Source organism: Artemia sp. Qi Xiang Cuo, chromosome 18, assembly GCF_049724085.1.
Source record: "Artemia sp. Qi Xiang Cuo chromosome 18, ASM4972408v1, whole genome shotgun sequence".
Taxonomy (NCBI): Eukaryota; Metazoa; Arthropoda; class Branchiopoda; order Anostraca; family Artemiidae; genus Artemia; species Artemia sp. Qi Xiang Cuo.
The window spans coordinates 6,574,158-6,600,037 of NC_142811.1; the positions used below are offsets into that span (position 1 = coordinate 6,574,158).

Sequence of the window (25,880 nt, forward strand, 5' to 3'; positions counted from 1 at the left end):
ACAAGAAAATATATTTTGATTTTCTTATAAGGTTGCTGTTGTGCGGTTGTTTCAAGAAAAATTTCTTGTTCTCCTTCCTACGAACCGATATAAATGGCGAGCATTATTTATCTCCGAGAAACAGATTAGCCGGGATGACGGTTGAAGCCCAGAGGTTTATATCAATAACCAAATAAGAGAGAAAAAAAATAAAAAAAACGGCGGCGTATTAGTGATGCCGCCACCGATAGAATTAGCGGCGGCTACGTTATGCTAAATTTACTTTGGCGGCATAGCGCCGTTTCTTTTTCGGCGGCACACAGCCAAAATTTCCGCACGGCGTCGGGGTCTATCTTTTGTATTTTGAAGTGAAAACGTGAATTTCATTTCAATGATCTTTACTTCATTCGACTTGGATAACGAAGGCAAAAGTACTAGTCTTTAATAAAGTGCAATTTACTACCAGCTATTAGACGTAAAAACCACTATCCTAATCGATCTGCTCGAGACATGGACGTATGTCTCCTTTAATTTGTCTTTCGATTATTTTTCAAAAATAAAAATTAATTCATTTCCGCATGTGTTGGCAACCATGCCTTACACACGAGAAAAATTTGAATAATCGAAACCTTTAAGAAAAGAATGCCAGCTATTGTGATGAAAGGATCACTGGTTCTAACCTCTGATGGTGCTATTATCAGCGTTAGTTTGATAAATTTTTGCTGCTATTTAAAATCATTCATGCTTAAATTTATTAATTTTAAATGATTCCATTTTTGTTCTTCTAAAGACTAGTTTAGGCCACATGAGGGCATTAACAGATATATAAGCTTATTACCTAAAATTGAACTTCCAGCCAGATAAGGTAAGGATAAAATAGTAAATTTTAGAGTAAAATTCTACTTTAGTTACTTTTAGCTATCTTGGAAAGGGGTTGGGTTAGGAAAATGAAATTTTCAGGGATGGATTTACATGCTACGGTATGTCCTGGGAAGGTACTTTGAAGTACCTACCTCCACTCCTCCCCCCTCTATATAATGGTAAATTACTGCACATTACCAGTTGTTTTAGCTCACATTTCATCCTATATTACTATCATAATTATAAATCACTGCTTAGCCTACCTTACACAACTTCAGCTTTTAACCTTGTTCATTAAAATATATTCCAAAATCCTATTTTCATTTAACAGTCCCTCTTTAACTTATTTACTATCTAGCTGACATTGTTTATGGAACCCATTTGTGATGTCACAACTTTGCTTTTCATAACCCCTTTAACAGTAGCATGCAGGTCCCATGGGGTAGAAGACAACTGTGTGTTGATAAGACATTTAAACTTTATTAATTAAGGAAAGGATTTGACAAGAGATAGACCAGTAAAAAAAATCCAAATTGTTTTTAGAGGACAAATTATGTTAGCCTATGAGAAGATGTTTTTATTTTTATTGGTCCATGTGCTCATGAAGCTTTTTAAATATTTCTGAAGCACTAATTGATAGAGCGCTACAAACATCAGAATTGACTTTAGAAGACAAGTTATGTCATAGGAAGATGTTTTTGAAATCTCCCCTCCCCAAAACTCAAAAATTTCCAAAATTCTACTTAAGAAGCTTTTTAAATATTTCTAAAGCACTTATAGATAGAGTGCTACAAATATAAGAATCAACTTCGGAGGACAAATTATGTTATGGGAAGATGTTTCTGAAATCCTCCTTCCCCCCAAACTCAAAATTTTACTTTAGAAGCTTTTTTAAATATTTCTAAAGCACTAAGACATAGAGCACTACAAACATCAGAATCAACTTTAGAGGACAAATTATGTTTTGGGAAGATGTTTTTGAAATCCCCCTCCCTCCAAACTCAAATTTTACTTTAGAAGCTTTTTTAAATATTTCTAAAGTGCTAATACATAGAGCACTACAAACATCAGAATCAACTTTAGAGGACAATTTATGTCATGGAAAGATGTTCTTTAAATCCCCCTTCCCCCCAAACTCAACATTCTACTTCAGAGGCTTTTTTAAATATGTCTAAAGCGCTAAGACATAGAGCGCTACAAACATCAGAATCATCTTTAGAGGACAAGTTATGTCATGGGGAGATGTTTTTGAAATCCCCCTTCCCCCCAAACTCAAAATTTTCTAAAATTCTACTCTAGAAGCTTTTTAAATATTTCCAAAGCACTAATAGATAGCACGCTAAAAACATCAGAATCAACTTTAGAGGCCAAATTAAGTCTACAATTATTCCCCCTTCCCCCCAAACTCAGAATTTTTTCGAAATCCCCCTTCTCCCTAAACTCAGAGTTTCCCAAAATTCTACTTTAGGAGCTTTTTTAAATATTTCCAAAGCACTTAGACATAGAGAGTTCTATTTTAGAGGACAAGTTATGTCATGGGAAGATGTTTTTGAAATCCCCTTTGCCCCAAACTCAAAATTTTCTAAAATTCTACTTTAGAATCTCTTTAAATATTTCTAAAGCACTAATAGATAGTGTGCTACAAACATCAGAATTGACTTTAGAGGCCAAATTAATTCTACAATAATTCGCCCTTCCCCCCAAACTAAAATTTTTTTTGAAATCCCCCTTTGCCCCAAACTCAAAATTTTCCAAAATTCCTCTTTAGAGGCTTTTTTAAATATTTCTAAAGCACTAAGACATACCCTACAAACATCAGAATTAACTTTCGAGGACAAGTTATGTCATGGGAAGATGTTTTTGAAATACCCATTGAAATTTTGACAAAACAACATTTTACCTTAATTTTCAGTTATCAGTTTCTTTTTCTCTGGCTTTAGTTCTGAAAATGTAATTTCAGTTATTTGAGCAGAATTTTAAGCCATATCAATGTTTTATTTCCAAATGTATTTTCATATATTTAAAACCTTATAAGTTTGGATTGAGCAAAGTTTTGAAGCTGAAATAATTTTGTTGTACTTCATTTAAACAGAAGATCTATTTTGCAAGGTTCCATTGCTATAACTCAGAGATTTTTAAAGGTCATTCAAAGTTTTTGAAATCCCCCTTACCATTCATCCCATTCCCCCTTCATACTCTAAAATCTGGTTGATAATTTGAAATTTGAAAAGCCTTATTTTCCATGGGGGTATTTTTTGGGGGGGGAGGAGGGGGTATTTTCTGTGAGGGTATTTCCTGTGGGGGGGGGGATTTTCTGGCAGGTATTTGCCAAAAACCACAGATTTGATGGTATGAGTTTTATTAAAATCTTTGACTTTTAGGGGTTGTTTCCCCCTTTTATGAAACTCAGACAAATTTTTAGACAGGCAAATTATCAACCAGATTTTAGAGTTGAATATTTGAATATGTTTTATGTGGTTACCCAACTCAAAATTTTTAAGGGGTTTCCAAAAAAAATAATCAAAACAAATATAGATTATTCAGTACTTGTGCATTATAAATAACCCACCGCTATAGACTGTACAAGGAAACAAGACAAACGGGTATTTGTTAGACAAATAAACCAGACAAACGGGTATTTGTTAGAAAAAGACATTAAACATATTCAAATAGCTAAATCCTATGATGTTGAAAAATGTTGCTTTTCTTTTTTACATCCGCAATTTAAAATCTGTAAAAAATGCTGGAACTTATATAAAAATTTTCTTTTGAGGGTGGAAAGGTTAGCTGCAAGGGGATTTGATAGCAGGGGGAGGGCAGGGCGGTGGTCAGCAACCTGCTCGCAGTGCCCCTGCGGATACTAATCTAAGCTGACCATTTCGTTGCAATGTGTTGCACCGGAATCATACTCTAAAATCTGGTTGATAATTTGCCTGTCTAAAAAATTTGTCTGAGTTTTGTAAAAGGGGGAAACAACCCCTAAAAGTCAAAGATTTTAATAAAACTCATACCATCAAATTTGTGGTTCTTGGCGAATACCCGCTGGAAAATCCCCCCCCCCCACCTGGAAAATACCTCCCCGCGGAAAATACCCCCCCCCACGGGAAATACTCTTACGAAAAATCCCCCCCCCCAAAAAAAAAAAACACCCCTGTTGAAAATAAGGCTTTTCAAATTATCAACCAGATTTTAGAGTATGAAGGGGGAATGGGATGAATGGTAAGGAGGATTTCAAAACTTTGAATGACCTTTAAAAATCTGTGAGTTATAGCAATGGAACCTTGCAAAATAGATCTTCTGTTTAAATGAAGTACAACGAAATTATTTCAGCTTCAAAACTTTGCTCAATCCCAACTTATAAGGTTTTAAATATATGCAAATACATTTCCTAAATTTTGGAAATAAAACATTGATATGGCTTAAAATTCTGCTCAAATGATTTTCAGAACTAAAGCCAGAGAAAAAGGAACTAATAACTGAAAATTAAGGTAAAATGTTGTTTTTTCAAAATTTCAATGGGTAATGGGTATTTCAAAAACATCTTCCCTTGACATAACTTGTAACATTGATATGGCTTAAAACTCTGCTCAAATAACTGAAATTGCGTTTTCAGAACTAAAGCCAGAGAAAAAGAAACTTATAACTGAAAATTAAGGTAAACTTTTGTTTTGTCAAAATTTCAATGGGTAATGGGTATTTCGAAAACATCTTCCCATGACATAACTTGTCCTCTAAAGTTGATTCTGATGTTTGTAGTGCTCTATGTCTTAGCGCTTTAGAAATATTTAAAAAAGATTCTAAAGTAGAATTTTGGAAAATTTTGAGTTTGTGGGGAAGGGGGATTTTAAAAACCTCTTTCCATGATAAAAAGTGTCATCTGAAGTTGATTCTGATGCTTTTAGCACTCTATCTATTAGTGCTTTAGAAATATTTTAAAAGCTTCTAAAGTAGAAGTTTTGAAAATTTTGAGTTTGGGGTGAAGGGGGATTTCAAAAACATCTTCCCATGACATGACTTGTCCTCTAAAGTCGATTCTGATGTTTGTAGCACTCTATGTCCTAGCGCTTTACAAATATTTAAAAAAGCTCATAAAGTAGAATTTTGGAAAATTTTGAGTTTGGGGGGAAGGGGGATTTTAAGAACATCTTCCCATAGCATAATTTGTCCTCTAAAGTTGATTCTGATGTTTGTAGCATTCTATGTCTTAGCACTTTAGAAATATTTAAAAAGCTTCTAAAGTAGAATTTTGGAAAATTTTGAGTTTGGGGCAAAGGGGGATTTCAAAAACATCTTCTCATGACATAACTTGTCTTCTAAAGTCAATTCTGATGTTTGTATTGCTCTATCAATTAGTGCTTTAGAAATATTTAAAAAGCTTTTAAAGTAGAATTTTTGAAAATTTTGAGTTTGGAGGGAAGGGGGATTTCAAAAACATCTTCCCGTGATATAACGTGTCCTCTGAAGTCTATTCTGATGTTTTAAGCGCTCTATCTATTAGTGCTTTAGAAATATTTAAAAAGTTTCTAAAGTAGAATTTTAGTAAATTTTGAGTTTGGGGTGAAGCGGGATTTCAAAAACATCTTCCCATGGCATAATTTGTCCTCCAAAGTCGTTTCTGATGTTTGTAGCACTCTATATCTTAGTGCTTTAGAAATATTTAAAAAGCTTCTAAAGTAAAATTTTGGAAATTTTTGAGTATGGGGCAAAGGGGGATTTCAAAACATCTTTCCATGACATAAATGTCCTTTAAAGTCAATTCTGATGTTTGTAGCGCTCTATGTCTTAGCGCTTTAGAAATATTTAAAAAAAGCTTCTAAAGTAGAATTTTGGAAAATTTTGAGTTTGGGGGGAAGGGGGGTTTCAAGAACATCTTCCCATAACATAATTTGTCCTTTAAAGTTGATTCAGATTTTTGTAGCACTCTATGTCTTAGCGCTTTAGAAATATTTAAAAAAGCTTCTAAAGTAAAATTTTGGAAAATTTTGAGTTTGAGGCAAAGGGGGATTTAAAAACATATTCCCATGACATAAATTGTCCTCTAAAGTCGATTCTGATATTTGTAGCACTCTATGTCTTAGCGCTTTACAAATATTTAAAAAAGCTTCTAAAGTAGAATTTTGAAAAATTTTGAGTGTGGGGCAAAGGGGGATTTCAAAAACATCTTCCCATGACATAAATTGTCCTCTAAAGTCTATTATGATGTGTGTGGTGCTCTATGTGTTAGCGCTTTAGAAATATTTAAAAAAGCTTCTAAAGTAGAATTTTAGAAAATTTTGAGTTGGGGGCGAAGGGGGATTTTTAAAAAATTTTGAGTTTGGGGGGAAGGGGGAATTATTGTAGAATTAATTTGGCCTCTAAAGTCGATTCTGATGTTTTTAGCGCGCTATCTGTTAGTGCTTTGGAAATATTGAAAAAGCTTCTAGAGTAGAATTTTGGAAAATTTTGAGTTTGGGGGGAAGGGGGATTTTAAAAACATCTTCCCATGACATAAGTTGTCTTCTAAAGTTGATTCTGATATTTGTAGCGCTCTATGTCTTAGCGCTTTAGAAATATTTAAAAAAGCTTCTAAAGTAGAAATTTGGAAAATTTTGAGTTTGGGGGAAGGGGAATTTCAAGAACATCTTCCCATAGCATAATTCTTCCTCTAAAGTTGATTCTGATGTTTGTAGTGCTCTATCTATTAGTGCTTTAGAAATAATTAAAAAGCTTCTTAAGTAGAATTTTAGAAATTTTTGAGTTTTGGGGAGGGGGGATTTCAAAAACATCTTCCCATGACATAGCCTGTCTTCTAAAGTCAATTCTGATGTTTGTAGCACTCTATCAATTAGTGGTTGAGAAATATTTAAAAAGCTTCATGAGTGCATGGACCTATAAAAATAAAAACATATTCTCATAACATAATTTGTCCTCTAAAAACAATTTGGATTTTTTTTACTGGTCCATCTCTTGTCAAATCCTTTCCCTAATTAATAAAGTTTAAATGGCTTATCAACACAGAGTTGTCTTCTACCCCATGGCACCTGCATGCTACTGTTAAAAGGGGTTATGATAAGCAAAGTTGTGACATCACAAATGGGTTCCATAAACAATGTCAGCTATATAGTAAATAAGTTTAAATGGATTGTTAAATAGAAATAGGGTTTTGGAATATATTTTAATGAACAAGGTTAAAAGTTGAAGTTGTGTAAGGTAAGCAGTGATTTATAATTATGATAGCAATAGAGGATGAAATGTGAGCTAAAACAACTAGTAATGTGCAGTAATTTACAATTATATAGAGGGGAGAGGAGTGGAGGTAGGTACTTCAAAGTACCTTCCCGGGACATACCTTAGCCTGTACATCCATTGCTGAAAGTTTCATTTTCCTAACCCAAAACCTTTCCAAGATAGCCAAAAGTAACTAAAGTAGAATTTTACCCCTACCTCTATTCCTTCTCTCTCTATAGGGCAGTGACCTTTGATATCCTTTAAAAAATTTTGGTAAAAATTTAGAATTGTGGCTCTTGACATGTTAAGAAAACAATTCTTACTTTAAAATATGTATAATGATCCTAGTTAACATATTATCCTAGGGGAGACCCTTTATCATCAAGTCTTTCCTCTAAAAATCCTTCTTTTTCCAGCTTAAAAGAAAAAGTTTACAATAAACCACCATGCTGAGATGCAATGCGTAAGTCTTTTGAAATTGCTGTTATAAATTGCCAAACAAATTGTTCTATAGATAGCGCTATCCTGGCTGTTGTTAGTTAATGACATAGCACATGTTTAAAGAAAAAGCAGTGGTGTAAATAATAATATTGCTATAAATATACATATACATACAGAGTATATACCCCCACCCTCCTAATGTGCAAATATATAACAAAAATTGCATTTTGAACCTTAATATAACCAAATGAATTCCGTTTTTAGCAAACATGTAAATAGTTGCTTAGTTTTTATTTTTGCCACACCATTTTCTATCATTAAAAAAAAAAATTATTGTACCCCCACCCCTCTAATGTGCAAATATACAACCAAAATTGCATTCTGATTCTAAATATAATCTTCATTTACATCACAAATCAATTTTGCCCCCACCCCCCCTTAGGTGCAAATATATAGGCTACCCTGATTTGGATGTGTTTAGGGGTTGGGGTACAGTTCATCTGGTTATATTTAGGTTCAGAATGCAATTTTTGTTATATATTTGCACATTAGGGGGGTGGGGGTATATACCTGAATGTATATGCATATTTATAGCAATATTTTGATTTTCGCCACTGTTATTGATATTTTGTATTTTCGCCACTGCTCATTAAAGAAAAACGGAAATAAAAAGACCAGCATGAACACTATCTATAGAACGACTTATTTGGCAACTCATAGCAGCAATTTCAAAAGAATTACACATTCTGTTTTAGGAGAGTATTCACCAGAAAAGTTATTCTTATTTGGGGGAAGAGTTGCCTTTAGACACTATGATGAAAAACCAATCCAATGTAAACATTGCTTAAAATTAGGGCACACACAAAAATTTTGCCCATTTGCCACAATTGATGTTTGTAAAAATTGCACTTTGAGGGGTCACTTGGAAACCAATTGCCAAAACAAAACGAAGTGCACAAACTGTGGTGGTTCACACTTTTCTGAAAACAGAATTCTATGTGTCAAATACAAACAAAGAAGTCAGATTATAAAAATAGCTCAGGAGAAAAATTTACCAGTACCTATAATTGCAAATGCTATTAGAAAAGGGACTAGACAACCTCAGCTAAACTTTTCCAACACACCCTCCTGAACATCAACTCCAGCCCAAGATCAGAAAAGACATCCACAGCAAGCATAGAAAAAAATACCTTCTACTAGCTTTAATGAGACTTACTCCCTGTCAACTACTGAGTCTCCCATAGGTTTGACTAGCCCTTCTTTCCCCAGACTTTACCAAAAAGTAGGAAGACTTTCAACAGGTCCATCCTCTATGCAAACAATAAGACCGACCTCCTTATTTATTAGAGACACTGAACCTCCCAGAAGAAATATAAAACCCCCCACACCCACAATTTTAGTTGGTAACCAACTTAGAAATTTGTCAAAATTCATTATTACCCAGGAACTTATTCGAACATCAAATTATGACATGCATATGAAAGGCTTATTAAGTGAGAAAGCACTAGAGAAGTACTTTCCAGAGTCCTTGCTGAAAGAAGTAACACATGAATTTATGGAGCTAGTTGCTATAGCTGCTGCTAAAAATATTCAAATCACCCAACGATTAAAAAAATGCCCCCCCAACTGACTAACAAGATTAATATAAAAGATAAACTGATTGCACTGCATTGGAACACATTCTCACTGAATGAAATGAAAATAATGGAACTCTGCTCATATTTAAATAAAGAGAAAGTGGATATAATTTGCCTCCAAGAAACAAATTTGAATAATCTTAAAAGAGTGGCCATACCAGGATATAAATGCTACCGCAAAGATAGAGATTCTGGCAGAAAAATAGTGGGGGGGGGGGGTGATTATTTTTATAGATGAGTGTTTAGTTCAATCACAATTACCACTAATACAACATGATCACGAAGTCGATGTGGTGGGAGTATCAATTACTTTAAATTCAGGTGATACACTAAGAATTAAATCAATGTACAACCCAAAGGGTGACGTAGATGTGTTTAATATTTTATCAACTGAAGCAGAAGGGCAAAACCTCTTTATTTTTGGTGACCTAAATGCACATAGCCCACATTGGGAAGATGTTGAGCAGTCAAATCGAGCTGGAAAAAATGTGGAAAGACTGTTATTGGAAAATAATCACATAGTAGTTCTAACACCATATAATTTGCCAACATATTACAATTCCAAAAATTAACAAACATTCAACCATAGACATCCAACTAGGTCCTGCTTTGGCTATTGATCAGGTGTCAATTAGTAGAGTACCAGATCTACATAGTGATCACTGTGCTATAAAGACAATTATCTCACACATGCCTTGTGAAACAAAACCACATAAAAGGAAATTTATTAACAAGAAAGGTAAATGGCCAGAGTTCAAGCAAATGCTGCAAGAGGCTGATTATACTCTGCTGGAAAACTCTTTCCTAATTGATGATAAAGTGAAAACCCTAACAAAAATTATCATGGATGCCGCCCAAAAAACAATCCCTAAGACAAACAATAATGATTGGACCTCCCGTGGCAATAAGAGAGCTAAAGACGGGTGGAATGATTTATGCACTGCTGCAGTGGAAGACGCACGGAAAGAAAGGCATTCCAGAGACATCCATCAATGATGACAGCAATTGAATATAAACGTAGCTCGGCAAAAGTGAAAAATATATGTCTACAGGCTAAAAAGGAGGCATGGAATAAATTTATGACTAGAGTAGACCATTGCACTGCAGTATCTAAGATTCACCAATATGTAAGCAAGATGGATGGCAACAAAATGACACTTGATGATTGCAAGTATGAAATAAAACACCAGGGTCAGCTAATAACATCTGACAATTTAAAAGCTGAGATATTTGCAAAAACATACATGAAGAATCATGTAAAAGCTGTTTTTCCAAACCAACCTGTATGTGTCCTCTCTTCTGTAGCAAAACATAAAAAGTCTTTAATCTTACCTTTTGAATTATTTGAGCTAGAGATAGCTATTGAAGAATGCAATCTAAATTTGGCACCAGGGTATGATGAGGTACACATAAAGTGGCTGATTGAATCACCCCATACCTTTCGAAAAAAACTTCTTGAAGCATGCAATATTTCATGGAGAGAAGGGAATTTCCCTAATCCCTGGAAAATTGCCCTTATTCACCCAATCCTCAAACCTGGGGAATCTCCCAATGACCCAATATCTTATTGACTAATATCAGTCCTCCCCACCATGGGCAAGATATTTAAACGTATGATTTTAAAGAGATTAGAATGGTTTGCAGAGGTCAATCAAATGATACCCCAATCCCAAACAGATTTCAGAACGGTTCACAGTGCAATGGACAACATAACCAGAATTGAAGTAGACATAGCAGAGGCTCGGCAAAATGATGAATTTGGAATTGCTGTGATGTTTGATTGGAGTGATGCATAAGGAAATATCAAACACAAAAAGTTACTATAAGTTATGAATAATAAAAATTTTCCATCAATAGTGGTATCAATGATAGATAATCTACTTTGTGATTGATCTTTTCAAGTTCAGATAAATGACACTCTGTCTTCAAGAAAACAAGTTAAAGATGGTCTCCCACAAGGAACTGTCATAAGTCCTCTTTTATTTACACTGTGTATTTCTGAATAAAAACTTAGAAGTCAGTCAATAAATGGAGTATTTGCTGATGACCTGGTGCGGAGTAGAAACAAAAATATAATCTTACTCCAAAGCATAATTCAGGAAGACTTAGATGATTTGTCCCTGTTTTTTAAAGCTTTTGGTCTGCCCATTTTAGTCCCAAAAACAAAAGCATTAGTGTTTTTCAGCTTTTTGCCAATAAAATTTCCTCATTATTTCCCGAATATACTCAAGTTTATACTGATGGCTCAGTAAAGGGAACAAATGCAGGAGCAGGGGTTTGCATTCCGTATGTTTCCTTGAATATTTCAGTAACTCTCCCATCCAATGCTTCTATTTTGTCAGCAGAGTTGTTTTCCAATCTAAAATAAAAGGAAGTTATGGTCAACCTTAGACCAGCCTCAAAAAAATTGTTAATTCTCACAGATTCTAAATCTGCCATACAAATAATAAAAAAAATAAATTATTATGCTGTTGGTTCAGATTTAAAATCTATTAGTGATTCTCTCCTAAGCCTTAAAAATATGGACAGTTCAGTTTGCTTCCACCATATCCCAAGCCATAAAGAACTGATCCACAACATGACAGCCAATAGGCTAGCTAAAGAAGGTGCAAATGCGTGCCCCCCCCAGACTCAAAACTTATAAACCTTTGAGACATTATAAAACACCGTGGAAAAACAAAGTACACCCCATTCCTGAATTCCCCATTTCAATCAAGGGAAGATTCGGTGTGGTATTACAGGTTTTAAATCTGGATACCTGTTGCTGAATTCTCTTCGATTCCAATGGAATCTCCATCATTCACCGCTCTGTAGGTGGTGTAAAACATCAGTGGAAACCCCCCAACATATCTTTTTTCAGTATTCAGTACTGGCACCACAAATCACTAAGATCAAACTAAGCTGCCAGAAAATGGGTGTTCCAGAATCATTTGATACCATCATCAATTTAAAACTCCATCCTAAAACTGAGAGACCAATTTATAACTTGATGATTCAGATCAAGAAGACAACAAGAGAACATTGATAGAATTCTACAGTGCAGAAGAGAGCGAGAATGAGTAGGAAGCGCCGTACTGGTACCGGCCGGCCTATGGCCTTAAATTGCTGGGGACAGGTAGCTCAGGTACTTGCGCTTCCCACAACCCATCATCAAAATTATAGCTTCAAATGACAAGCCTAGTGGAGTGTCTTTTTAATTTTCAGGTGCTGCTTTTACAATGATATAGAATTACTGCTAACCATTTCAAAAACATAACTGAGCTGAAGAATAAGAAGGATTGAAGATACGAAATCAAAGGGGTGAAAGGACTTCTTGGTAGTCCATATACCCGCAGACAAATTCTGGAATGGAATTAGAATGGAGAATATTGCAATTTTTTTCTTTTAAGCTGGAAAAAGAAGGATTTATAGAGGAAAGACTTGATGATAAAGGTTTGTTTTAAAGAATTGTTTTCTTAACATGTCTCCTTATCAAGAGCCACAATTCTAAACTTATACCAAAATTTTGAGTTATGAAAATGAAACCTTGCAAAACATACTTTCTGTTTAAATGAAGTAGAATAAAATTATTTTCAGCTTCACAACTTTGCTCAGTCCCAATTTATGAGGTTTCAAATATCTGCAAATACATTTCCTAAATTTGAAAAAAACATTGATATGTCTTAAAATTCTGCTGAAATAAAAAAAATTGCATTCTCAGAACTAAAACAAGAGAAAAAGAAACTGATAACTGAAAATTCAGGTAAAATGTTATTTCGTCAAAAATTTCAGTTTGTATAGACTTGTCAAGTAGGCAAATTTCTAAGACTTAGAAATCAGAAAAGGGTTAACACGGAAGCTTGGCAATACCTTCTCTGAGTATGTTTTCGGTCCTGGAACCATTACTGAAAATTTCATCTTCCTAACCTAACCTCTTTCCAAGATAGCAAAAAGTAGCTAAACTAAAATTTTACTGGATAAAATTATAAGTAGGAGAGGGGGGCTTTTGTCTATCTTGGAAAGTTATTGAGTAATGTGTATACAATTCTCAGGACTGAACAAAGAGCCTCAATGATCCCTTGGGAAGTTTTTGATAGATATATTAAAGATTCCTTAACTGACATAGAGACAAGGTGACTACACTAGTTGATTCCTTCTTTATGCTTTTTCCAAATATAATGATCAATTCACATACACATATAAACAGATGGATATATATATATATATATATATATATATATATATATATATATATATATATATATATATATATATATATATATATATATATATATATATATATATATTATATAGTTTTTCTATATACCTTTAGGTTTTATATATAGCTTTTTCTTTTTACAGTCAAGTGGAAGCTTCAGCAATGATGAAAGAACAGCCAAAATTTTTTTCAATCTTATACAAACTGCATTGTCTCTGGATGTAGATGAAAATCTGAAGGAGTTATCTAGTATGTACATTTAAATATTATGGGGCTACCAGAAGAAGTTTATTACATTTGATTGTCAAATATAACTTTTCCCTTACTGATTATTATTATACTAACCAAAAGTTATTACCAAATTACAAAATATGGCCATTACTATATTGAATTTAAACAGTTTCCTTTGTCTCTTAATGTGAATGAAAATCTAAAGCAAGTATCCAGTATATACAGTTAAATGTTACAGTAATATAAGCAGTTTTTTGCCATCTATTATTAAATATAATAATTATAGAAATGTTTACTGCCATATTACCCAGAGCTGGATTTGGATTTTTTTTTCAGGGGGAGGGGGGCAATATAGACCTTGCTGCACTATCAATAGTTTTAATATTACAATTTCAACTTGTGTCATCCTAATCCAGCAATTGAGACAAATGTGCACTTGAACGAGGTTTTGACCTTACTCATCTATCCAACTACCTAGGACCAAACAGTGTAACCACACCATCAAACAAGTAGAAATTCCCAAAACCATACAGGGTCGTCATCAATAAATACAAGTCGTTGTAAATTTACAAGCAAAAGCACCTTAAATCTAGCGAAATATTTCCAAGTAGTACCTTCCATTAGGGCTCATCAGAAGAAATACCACCTGCCTTAACGGGTATCAAGGCTTTACTTTCTTTACCCAATCCATAATATTGTAAGTCATCATTACTATGATGATTGTTACAATACAGAATTTTATAGAGATTGCTTTTTTGCTTGGTGTCACAATCCAAAGATAGTATCCAGTATATGCTGTGAATTTCTTATGATTACAAGCAGTTTATTGCTATTGGTTATGAAAAACAATAATTGCCAGATTAATTATTACCATACTTCCAAATAATTATTACTGTACTTGACTTCAAACACAGTGGTTTGTCTCTTTATGTGAATGAAAAGCTGGAGTAAGCATCCAATATATACAGTGTGTAGGCCTAAAGTTAAATTTTAAACTTTTACCAGCAGTTCATTATCACTGATTTATTAAATACAATAGTTACCATAATAATTATTATGACATTCTCAAACAATTATTGCAAAGAATACTTCCACATTATTATTTTATTTAATTTTGAACAAAATGCTTTCTCTCTTGGTGTGAATGAAAACCTTAAGGAATTATCCATTTTTTAAAATTAAATTTTTGTATTAAAACCATAACATTTTTAGGGCCAGAATTCAAAGGTTTGCAGACACATCAGATGGATAAGTTTTGTTTTTGGCACTTTATGATTAAAGTATTTCTGTTATAAACCCTACCTTAGACCTTAGTTCCTCCAGTTGCTCTGGAGGCACACAGGGCATCAGTTAGTATCCTCCAATCTTCTCTCATGTGAGCTGTTGCATATATGTCTTCCCACTCTTGGATGAGGCTTGTCTGGAGCGCTCTTCTATCATGTTCATATGTCTTATGGAGTGTGTTCTTTGGTCTTCCTTGGCAATGGGTGCCTTCCAGTGGCCAGTGGAGGAGAATTTTTGGAAGTCTGTGACCTGGCATGTGGAGGATGTGTCCAAGGTATTGCCATTTATGTTGTCGTGCAATGGTTGTGATACCTGGCTGGCGTGTCCAGCCAGCAACTAGGAAAACGAGGAGAGGTGACAGGACACAGCCTTGCTTGACTTCAGTCATCACCTTGAAGTAGCATGTGTTGCCGTCCAATGTTGTAACACAACATTCTGTCTCTTTGTACATGGCAACTATTAGATGGATTATCTTCTTGGGAATGCTGTAAAACTGTAATAATCTCCACAGGGTTTGACGATCTACTGAATCAAACACCTTTTCAAAGTCCACAATGAGTATACACAAGTGCAATCTCCATTTGTTAGATTCCTCCAGCATGGTGCATAGAGTAAAAATAAGGTCAGCAAAAGATCGTTTTGGCCAAAATTCATGCTGTTCATCATGTAAGTGAGGATCAAGGGCTTCTTGGAGTCTTCCTAATATCATCGTCATGAAGAGCTTCACAGGGATCAAGAGAAGATTGATTCCTCTATAGTTGCTGCATTCTTCTGTTTCTCCTTTCTTGAAGAGTTTGACTAAGGTTCCTGTTCTCCAGTCTTTGAGGAACTTTTCGGTTTGCCAGAAGAGCAAGAAGAATGATAGCCATATGGCCAGGGTTCAATGCAGCCTGAACTTGATCATTTCAGCTGTATCGGGGTCTCTACCAGGGGCCTTCCCATTCTTAAGTTTTATGGCTGCTGAGAGTATCTTGTTGGTTTTTCATCACTGACATGAAGACTGAAGAGAGGTTAGTCTGGTATATCCAGCAGGACTGCTGGCGTTGGGTGATTAAGTAGGGCTTAAAAAAAACTCGCCCGTTGTTCCTTTTGTTCTTCCGCATCTGTCAGGAGCCTTCCATTTTCATCTTTCACCAGGCATTCTTGGATACTTGACTTGCCTACTATTTCTTTGGGTATGGCAATATATGGTTGGTATGTCTTCATGGTTTGCTGCTTCTTCGGCTTGTCTGGCCTGTTCATTCATGTATTGCCGTCTGTCAGGTCTGGCACTTTTCTTTATATTTCTATCAGCTTTTTTATAGGCCAATCTCTTGGTCACCTCTGAGTGACCACTTTTCTCAAGGGAGCTTGACTTCAGTTTCTTGTGATTTTCTATGAGATCCCATGTCTTTGTAAATATCCACTGTTGCTTAGTAGGCTTTCTAAGCCAAAGGGTTTCTTTGGCCTATCTGTGTAGCTTTTGCAGATCACCTTCCAAGCTTCTTCAATGTCTTCTGGTAAGTTATATAGGGCTTCAAATTTATTGAACAGTTTGATGCCAAACGAATATTGGACGCCTTTGTCACTTCCAGTGGAGATGACTTGTTCGTCATCTCCAGTGGATCTGGAAATGGTTGATTCGGTTTTCATGGTGCCATTCGGGGATGTCCGAGTGTATTTGTGGATATCTTTATGCTGAAAGAGCGTACTGCTGATCAGCAAATCGTTCCCCATAGCAAAGCTGAGCTCCATTTTTGTTTATGGTGCCAAGTCAATGGTGGCCCATCACTTCAGGGCAGTAGGATCCTTCTTGGCCAACCTTTGCGTTGAGGTAACATGCAATGCAGATGACGTCAGGGAGTGGGATTGAGTCAATCACAGATTGGAGGTTGTTGTACAACTCATCTTTCAGAGTGTCATCAGCATCATTTGTGGGTGTGTAGCACACAATCAATGACAATTTTGCGTGGTTAGAAACAAATCTTGCGTACAGTATTCTTTCATTGACTGGTTTCCATGAGCAGAGGGCCTTTAACACTTTTGGACCTAATATTGCTGCAACTCCAGCAGATTGACTTTCAGTTTTTCTGCTGTGTAAGACTTTAAAAATCGCATGGTCGCCACTGATTTTTTTCTCTCTGTAGCCTTTCCACCTTGCTCCCAAAATGTCGACTATATCAAGTCCAAACTTCGCGCATTCGCGAAGAACTTGCTCTTTTTTTGTCAGTACTGACATGGTTCTAACACTCCATAGGTCCATCTTAAACGGTTTATTCGCATTCAAAAATCTGGTCTGGGGGCTTGCGTGGATTAATTTAGAGGCTCGGATCCGAGGCTTAACGTTGACGTTTCGTTACCGGTCTTTGTTTTACAGGGATAGCTTGCTAGGCCAACGCCAAAACGGTTTCTTTGGCTCGGCTACAGGCCGGGATCTTTTATAATCTTTTATAAAGATTACATTAAAAAAATTATGTTTGCATAAAAAAAAATCAACTTTGATTTTCTAAATGCTGGTGGTATAGACGTTCATGACACACTCATGGCTTTGCCTAATAAGCAGCAGTTTAAATTGAATGACTAGTGTTGATAGCCTTGACCTTTGCTACTACTACTACTACTAACCACTCATTGCAGCACCAAACTGCCTGAGGCCAACACTTCTGTGCTGGCTCTTATTCCACCCAAGTCTATTAAAAACTTCACTCTTACCTCCTCCCAAGAAGTTTTTGTTTCCTTCAAGCCCTTCCTTATTAGTTTCCCTTAAGTCCAGCTTAATCTTTGTTTTGTCCTTGGGGAATATCCAAAAACAACATTTGGCTATCTGTCATTCTTCTTCTGCAAAACCTGTCCTAGCCATCTCAGCCTTTTCCCCATTGTAGCTCAAGAAAGAATGGTAGAACAACATGTTTTGTACAGCTTGTTGTTTGATATATTGTCAGTCAAATGGGTACCCAGAACTATCCATTGACAATGCCCATGGAAAATATCTAACAAATCTGTCTCTGTCTTCTGAAGCACCCTCTTTTCAAAACCATAGTTGATCACTGTCATCACTGTAGTTTCCAATATTCTAGTAACTGTTGCTTCCAATGAGGCCAACCTTTGGTAGTAGTCAAACTCATGGTCTCTTGTTAACTCCCAGTAATGACAGTTTTTTATAGAGGGAATTGGGAGGGGGGGGGGCAAATTCAATGTTGAACCTGATTTCTGGCTTTTTCTTACTAAAGTGGGTTCAACAGTCATAGGTGACACTTATGTTGACCTTACTTTAGCAAACAGTCCAATTCTAAAAAGATTTTTGATGCTTGCTCAAAATTTAACTGCCTTCAGGCTATGTCACTTTAGAGATGGGAAAGCAATTGTTTAATTATGTTTATGACATGAAAAATACTGATACACCTGATGTACTTGTGACAAGTTTCATTAATCTTGCACTATTGGTTTCAGTGCCTGGTATCATTTTCTGAACTCAAAGATGGGAGGAGAAAAATTGAACAGCAGATTTGGCTGATTTGGGACACTGTCCACAGTCAGCCTCGTTTCAAAAACACCCCAGATAAATAACTTGATGTTGTGCTGCATGATAAATTGAATTCATTACTTTCTAATATGGGTACACTGAGAAACAAGAAAAGAAATGATGACAAGAAAATAAGAAGTTATTCGGTTAAATATAATAAATCAGGTTAAATTTAAAAGAAATGATTAAAACTTACTCATAACACTAATATCCAACAGAAACCCACTCAGCTAAACAACCCACAATAAAAAGAACTTCTTTGTCTGAACTTGTTTATATTCTTTTTCAGTTTTTAATGTTCATCAGGTTTTGTCTGTTTCCTCTACTTTCTCTGTTTCTGATTTTTGTTTTACCTTACTTTTCTTTTATTAGCATTTATTTTTCTGAATGCTAATGTATTTTCTCGGTTTTCTTTCTTGTTTCTGTGTGGTTTAGTGTATTATTATTGTTTGTGTAGTGTTTTATTATTATATAATAAGGTCCCCCACCAAGAAAAGCTTCATGGGCCAAACAATGGTGCTTGTAAATGTAGATTACTTTTTAAGCATGAATAAAATTATTGATTTTAACTTAACAGTAATGAGACTAAAACCATTTTTCACACACTCTGGCAGATACAACCATAAAGGCATTATGGTGCCATGGACCATACTGCATTATGGTGCCATGAACCATATGGTGCCATGGACAGTATGTTCTGAGTATTAGGACCATAACAACCAATTACAAAAGGTACTTGAATGGTTGTTCTAAGTCCATGAGTTAGATTATCCGCATTTCTTGCTTTATGATAATGACAGCCTCTACTATGAATAAACATTTATTATTTGATTATGAGATATGAGATATACATTTATTAAAAAAGAAAACAAACACTATTCGCTTTTCGCCTGCCAAGAAAGACAATAAGCTTGAAAGGGCAAGCGAGGTTATCACTCTCAGCTAATTAAAATAACATTCATACCTTGCTACTCAACACACAAGAAAATTATAGGATGAAGGAATAAAGGAAAAAAGAGAGAAAGAGGAAAAGACAAGAAGTAGATAGCAAAAAAAAAGAAAAAAGAAAAAAAGCAAGCTAAATCGGGGAAATACCTTAAATAGAATGACAACCTGGAGTGGGCATAACACCAAATTCACTCACTAGATAAAAGAAACTTCTTTGCCCGTGACTTGAAAGCCGGAAGACTAGGCGCATTTTTCACACACTCGGGCAATATATTCCAAACATGGGGACCATAATGGCGAATCACAAAAGATGCCCGAGTGGTGCTCCTAAACTCATGAGTTAAGTCATCAGCTTTTCTTGTATTATGATCATGAAGGTCTCTATTAAAAGTAAATATTTTCAAAAGCAGGGGTGAGCAGCTGATTCAAATATTTATACGAGAAAATCGCGACTTGGTAATCTCGAATTTGGGATACATCCATTAACTTATTCTCTTTAAAATGCTCATAAGCAGGAACCTCATCAGAATCATCAAATTCAGATAATAATTTTACAGCTCTATTCTGAAGTTTTTGTACTCTTTTGAAACATGTAACAAAATTACTTGCCCATATAGAGAATCCGTAGCTAATATATGGGTAAAATGTTGAAAAATAAATCATTTTAAGGATCTTTTTTAAGACTAGATTTTTAATTCTTCGTATCACTCCAAGGCCTCTGCTTAATTTTTCAGCTATTGACCTTGAATGATTTTTCCACAACAGGTTTTAATCAAATAAAAACCCCAAATACTTAGTTGTTGCTACTCTCTTTATCACATTTTCTTGAACCGTGATATGGTCATTTCCAGCACTAGACGAAAGTCTAGAAAATATCATGAAAAAGGTTTTAGAAAAGTTTAGGGTTAACATATTTTGCTGAGAAAAAGTTAGAAATTCAGAAACTGCATTATGAATTTTATTATATAAAACATCAAGTGAAGGCGCTGCCAGAAAGAGCAAAGTGTCATCTGCAAAAAGGATAACACCAGCCTCTGGCAGGTAATGTTTCACTCGATCAATGAAAATAATAAAAAGTAGAGGTCCCAAGATTGACCCTTGTGGGACCCCACACTCTACTTTCTTTTTTGAAGATAAATATGACCCATTCTGAACTATCTGATACCGATTGTGTAGATACGATGAAAACCACTCCAGACTTGAACCCTTCACCCCAATCGAGTCAAGAGCTTGAATAAGCTCTGAGTGGTCCACCGTATCGAACGCTTTTTTCATATCCAAAAACCCAGCTGCAGGTATGAGACCAGCTTCAAATGCATCACTAATCCAATCAACCAATTTCAGAACTGCTATATCCGTAGATAGCCCTTTTCTGAACCCAAATTGATTGTCCATTAGAATTTTACTCTTTTCAATATAATAACTTACCTGGGCATGTACCACTTTCTCATACAACTTAGAGAAAAATGGGAGAATAGATATAGGTCTTCGATTCGATGGGTCATCTTTTTTCCCTCCTTTATGAAGAGGAATCACTCTTGCAATCTTTAGTGCTTCGGGGAAGACTCCAAGATCTACAGAAAGGTTGATGAGGTGCGTCAACACAGGTAAGACACTCGTTTTTGCGGCCTTTATGAGTTTCAGGGAAAACTCGTCCATCCCGCTAGAGCTTGACTTCATCGTACCCAAGAATCGTGCCACTTCCCGTTCCGAATACCTTGCAAACTCAAAGGAATTCTGACTTACAGGTTGTCTTTCAATGACAGATCCAAAACTCGCAGATGTGGGTAGTTTAGCCCGCGCTTGATCGCAAAGTCTTTATCCTTCATTTGCAAAATAACCACACATAAATTCAAATATGTCTTGAGAATCAGTAAGACTACCTCCTGCTATCTCCATGACTCTCATCTCCTCCTTAATCTGAAATTTACCCAAAAGTTAATTTATTGTTTTCCATGTATTTTTCATATTCTCTTGATTTTCATGAAATTCATTTTGGAAATAAAGTTTCTGAGCTTCCCATTTTACTGAATTGAAAACATTTCGAAATCTTTTGAATTTTATAAAATTATCATCTGAATGATCCTTTAAATAATTCACATAAAATTAGTTTTTCTGCTTTATTGAAACTAGAATTGCTTTTGTTATCCATGGTTTCTTAGGAAAATTTCTATTAGGGTTTATTCTTCGCAAGGGACATGTTTTAGTCATTACATTCGTCACTATCTCACTGAATAGATCATATGCAGTATTTGGAAACTTTTCCTTTATTACACGCGAGAAATTTGTTTCATCCATCATATTTGCAAAACTCTTTTGGTTTTTATTATTCATTTCACGGTAAAACGAAGTCCTTTCATTTCGTTTATTTTCCTTTGACTGATTTAGCTTTATTTTACTTATTAAAAGAAGGTGATCCGAGCCGTCTGACACGATCACATCTGCTTGGGATCTTTCAAGCAATCCACCAATAAAGAAAAAATTATCAATTAAAGATGCCGAGAGATGCGAAATCCGAGTTGGAATAGTCACAAGAGGAAAACTATCATGTGACACCATCATATTAACAAAATCTGAGCTATTCGCTCTTTTTAGTAAATCTATATTAAAATTTCCCATCATAAATTTTTTTTTTTTTTCATTATTAATTTTATCTAAAAATGGTTCAAATTCATAAATAAAAAAAATAATATCACATGACGGATTTTTGTAAATTAATACCAAAATCAAGTTTCTTTCCCCTTCATTTTTTATTTCAATGAAAAGTGTTTCGATCCTACCTTCAAGCCACAGGGAAAGGTCATCCCTAACCCAATATTGGGTACCTTCACTAATCAAAAGGCCTAGACCGCCCCGCTCCATGGTTGTCCGTTCTCTTCGCTCGCAAATATATCCTGGGAAAGAAAAATCCCATGGCGGTGACTTGCTAGAAACAAATGTTTCACAAAGGCCTACAATGCACGGTTTCTTATCTAGCGAACTTAAAATCTCACATAAAGAAGAATATGCCGTTCTTAGACCTTGGCAATTCCAGAAAACGATCGCTCTTTCTGCACTCGCAGGATTTGAATACTCATAAAGATTATTTGGATTCACATAATTACTTGAGCTACAATTCAACGAAAAATTATCGATGCATTCATTATCCCCCGCAAGTGTGTCGCAAACTTGGCTTCCTAGAATAAACCGGTTTTTTTCAAATTCCATCAAAGGTCATAATATATATTCACACTCATTGAAGAGGGTGACTACCTTTACGACAAAAAAACATACTGATAGGCAGAAAGAAGAAGGAAAAAAAAAAATAAAAAAAAAATAAATAAATAAAGGAACGGAAAATTTGCCTATAAAATAAAAAAGGAAAAACAAGCATACAAGTAATTCAACAACACAATTTACACAACACAAAATTATATGGTCAGATTCGGCAGACGAACCACTTCAGCCATAGCTCGAATTTTACGGATCTCTCCCACTGAGTTTTTTCCAAAAATTGTCCCGTTATTCGACCGAACATTTCTGTTTCCAAGCTTACTCTTAGCCAAGTCAAGAATCTGTTTCTTTTTTAATGTTAGGTACTCGGTGACAAAAATTCCCGACCGAGCAAGCTTTGACTTACATGAAAACACTTTTCTTGCAATTTCAGCAGATTTGAACGTAACCAACACATGCAAAGGACGCTTTTTTGCATTTACAATGGTGTCCGAATCAGTAAAATTTGCTCGAAATTTAAATACAGAAACTATTGCGGTCGAAGAAAAATCAGAAATTTGCATTTTATCTGCAATCACTTTCAATACACACTCAGAGATGGGAAGACCCCCACTGTGGTCAACACCATGAAATACGAGCTGATTCAGTCGTTTTTCCTGCTCTATATCATCAAGACGTGCTTCAAGCTGTTCAACCCTATTTTCCAGGGCTAGGTTTGCGTTTTGAAGAGCCCGTAGTTTGTTTTCAATCTTATCAAACTTAGCCGAATACTGAACGAGTATAGAGTCGTGAATCTCAGAAACTATAGAGTCAACCATATAAACACTATTTTACAATCCAACATTTTTGCAAACTTCTTTTTTCAATATAAATATAGAGAAGGGATTTAATTTTGTACAAGTACGATAAAAACACAATTTAATGAATCCCCCGATGTATTTGGTAAACTCGAACCAGTGATCTCAAGATGCTTATGAGGAAAATCAGCTAATTCCGCAAAAGCGTTCGCAACGCCTAATTCATTTTTCCTCTTAGCCTCCTTTGAAATGCTAACAAAGTTCGAAAGCTCTGAGGCTGTTGTTGTCACGATTTCATGGCTTCCGTAACAAAATACAACGTAAGATATTTTATTGTTCTTGGCCTTAATTATGTCCAACACTCGGCAGGGCCATGGTGGATAACTTCTGTATTTTGCTAGAACAACAGCATCCTTTTCGAACTGAACCATTGAAATGTATTATCAAATAGACAAAAAACTACCCTTAACTTTGAATAGGTAGGTCAACGTGAGCTTATGAATCACCTTATGATCGGTTCATCCGTCCAAATATCCAACAAAATTGTTGTATCCAATTTCATTCAATATCTAGTTCATTATTCATTAATTATGTCCCACAAATCATATCCAATTTCATTCAATAGGTCACTGCGCTTTTGTAGGTAACAGGTTTTAGATAATGTAATACAAATCACACACAGGTCCTTTCGCTTTGAACAACGAATGATAACTCAATTGATTGTGTATTATATATGCCCGTGAACCAAGATAATAACATTAGAAACTATGGTAATGACAGTGGTCAGGTATTGCTCTGAAACATTGGCACTCTGAAAGGCTGGGAAAGATTCGTTTTAAGAGGGATTGTCTAAGGACAGTTTTAGTACTTGTTTGACTGACTGAACATCAAACAAAAAGCTGCACAAAAAGCTCCACTTTCTAGGGCTATAATGAAAGAAAAATTGAGATGGCTTGGCCACGTTTTACAGATGAAAGATTGCCAAAGATTGTGTTTTTTGGCAATTTATCTAGGGCTAATCTAAATTTGGTGGCAAGATTTCAATTAATGATTTTAATGAAATTGTAACTGCATGGGAGGGAGTAAAGTGTAAACCTATGAATAGATTAGGGTAGAGGAAGAACGGGCGCAACTTTGTTGGCCTCAGGCGACTTGGTTGTGCAGTGAGTCGTTAGTTGTAGTAGTGATGACAATTGTCAAGTATGGCTCTGTAACGTCGGCACTTCGAAAGGTTGAGGAATATTTGTTTTAATTTTTCCCAGGAGTATTGCCTAAGGATAATGTTTATTACTTGTTGCACTGACTGCACATCAAACAAAAAGCTGTATGATAATGTGGTTGGATCTCACTTTCTAGAGCTATAATGAAAGAAAGGTTAAGATGGCTAGGCCACATTTTATGTATGATAGATTGCCAAAGATTGTGCTTTTTGGCCATCTATCTGGGGCCAAACGAATTGGCAGATTGTCCCCAAATAGTGTGGCAAGAGTTCAATCAAGGACTTTAAGGAAATCATAAATCTATGGGAGGGAATACAGTAGAGAGTTGTGAATAGATTAGAATAGAGGAGGAGCATGCCCACCTGTGTTGGCCTCAGGTTGTTTGGTACTGCAGTGAGTCGTTAGTAGTAGTATTTCTACTTTAGTGCTGTCATATACAACACAGTAATTACGCTGCCTATTTCAGTTTCGTACGGAGACCATCGATACACCGCTTGTACTTCAAACAAGAAGATCCATATAGCAAGTATTCAGAGTGATCAGTAATATTTCTTTCGTTCTTGTTTTTTACTTTTATTTGCAATTATAAGCCTTCTATTATATATACGCAAAATATAAAGCGACAGTGCAAGAAAATTATAAGAATATTAGGACCAAACTTCAAATAGTTTGATAATATAGTTATCATTATCAGTATAATCAGCCAAAAAATAATTCCATATACCCTAAAAGCCGAAAACACTGTTTTTTTGGCAGTATCGTTTTGTTTTCAGTCGGATTTTTGTGTGTGTTTTATTTTATAGTATTTTTCAAGCCGCGATGATGACAGTGGTCGAGTATGGTTCTAATTCATAGGTTTTTCAAAAAGCTTGTTAAGTTTTTTTGCCCCCTTATGAAGTTAAGTGTCTAATTACAGTCTTTGGTAATCATTTGACTCATTGTATTCCAAACATAAGCTGTGCAAATTTTCTGGTTCAATCCCACTTTCTTCTTCTTTTTTCCCAGGGTTTTAGTGAAAAAAAAAGTTAAGACTGCTAGACCACTTTTTACGTGGTTGTCAAAGGTTGTTTTGCCATTCATCTAGGGTCAAACGAAAATCAGGTCATCCTCGACCTGAGTGGGTGGGAGACCCGACTGGGTGGAAGAGATTATAAGGAAGGATTTAAAGGAAATTGGAACTTCAAGGGAAGGGGTAAAGAGTGAAGCTTTGAATAGATTAGGGTTAAAAAGGGCGTGTAAAGCTGTATTGGCCTCAGACAACTTGATACCGCAGTGAGTTGTTAGTAGTAGTTTCTTTTAAGTTGAAAGTGCTTGATTCTGCATTCATTAAGGTTAATAACATTAAAGTCAGAAAGGTTTGTC

At 35.3% G+C, this 25,880-nt stretch overlaps 1 protein-coding gene across 1 annotated transcript; it reads left to right on the top strand.

Annotated features, from left to right (window-relative positions):
* Positions 1–564: 564 nt before the first annotated feature.
* Positions 565–25,120, top strand: Lamtor4 (Late endosomal/lysosomal adaptor, MAPK and MTOR activator 4). The gene is made up of 3 exons (XM_089104308.1): positions 565–681; positions 13,467–13,572; positions 24,985–25,120. The coding sequence occupies exons 1-3, from the start codon at positions 622–624 to the stop codon at positions 25,062–25,064; spliced, it is 246 nt and encodes an 81-aa protein (XP_088960434.1). The 5' UTR covers positions 565–621; the 3' UTR covers positions 25,065–25,120.
* Positions 25,121–25,880: the final 760 nt, after the last annotated feature.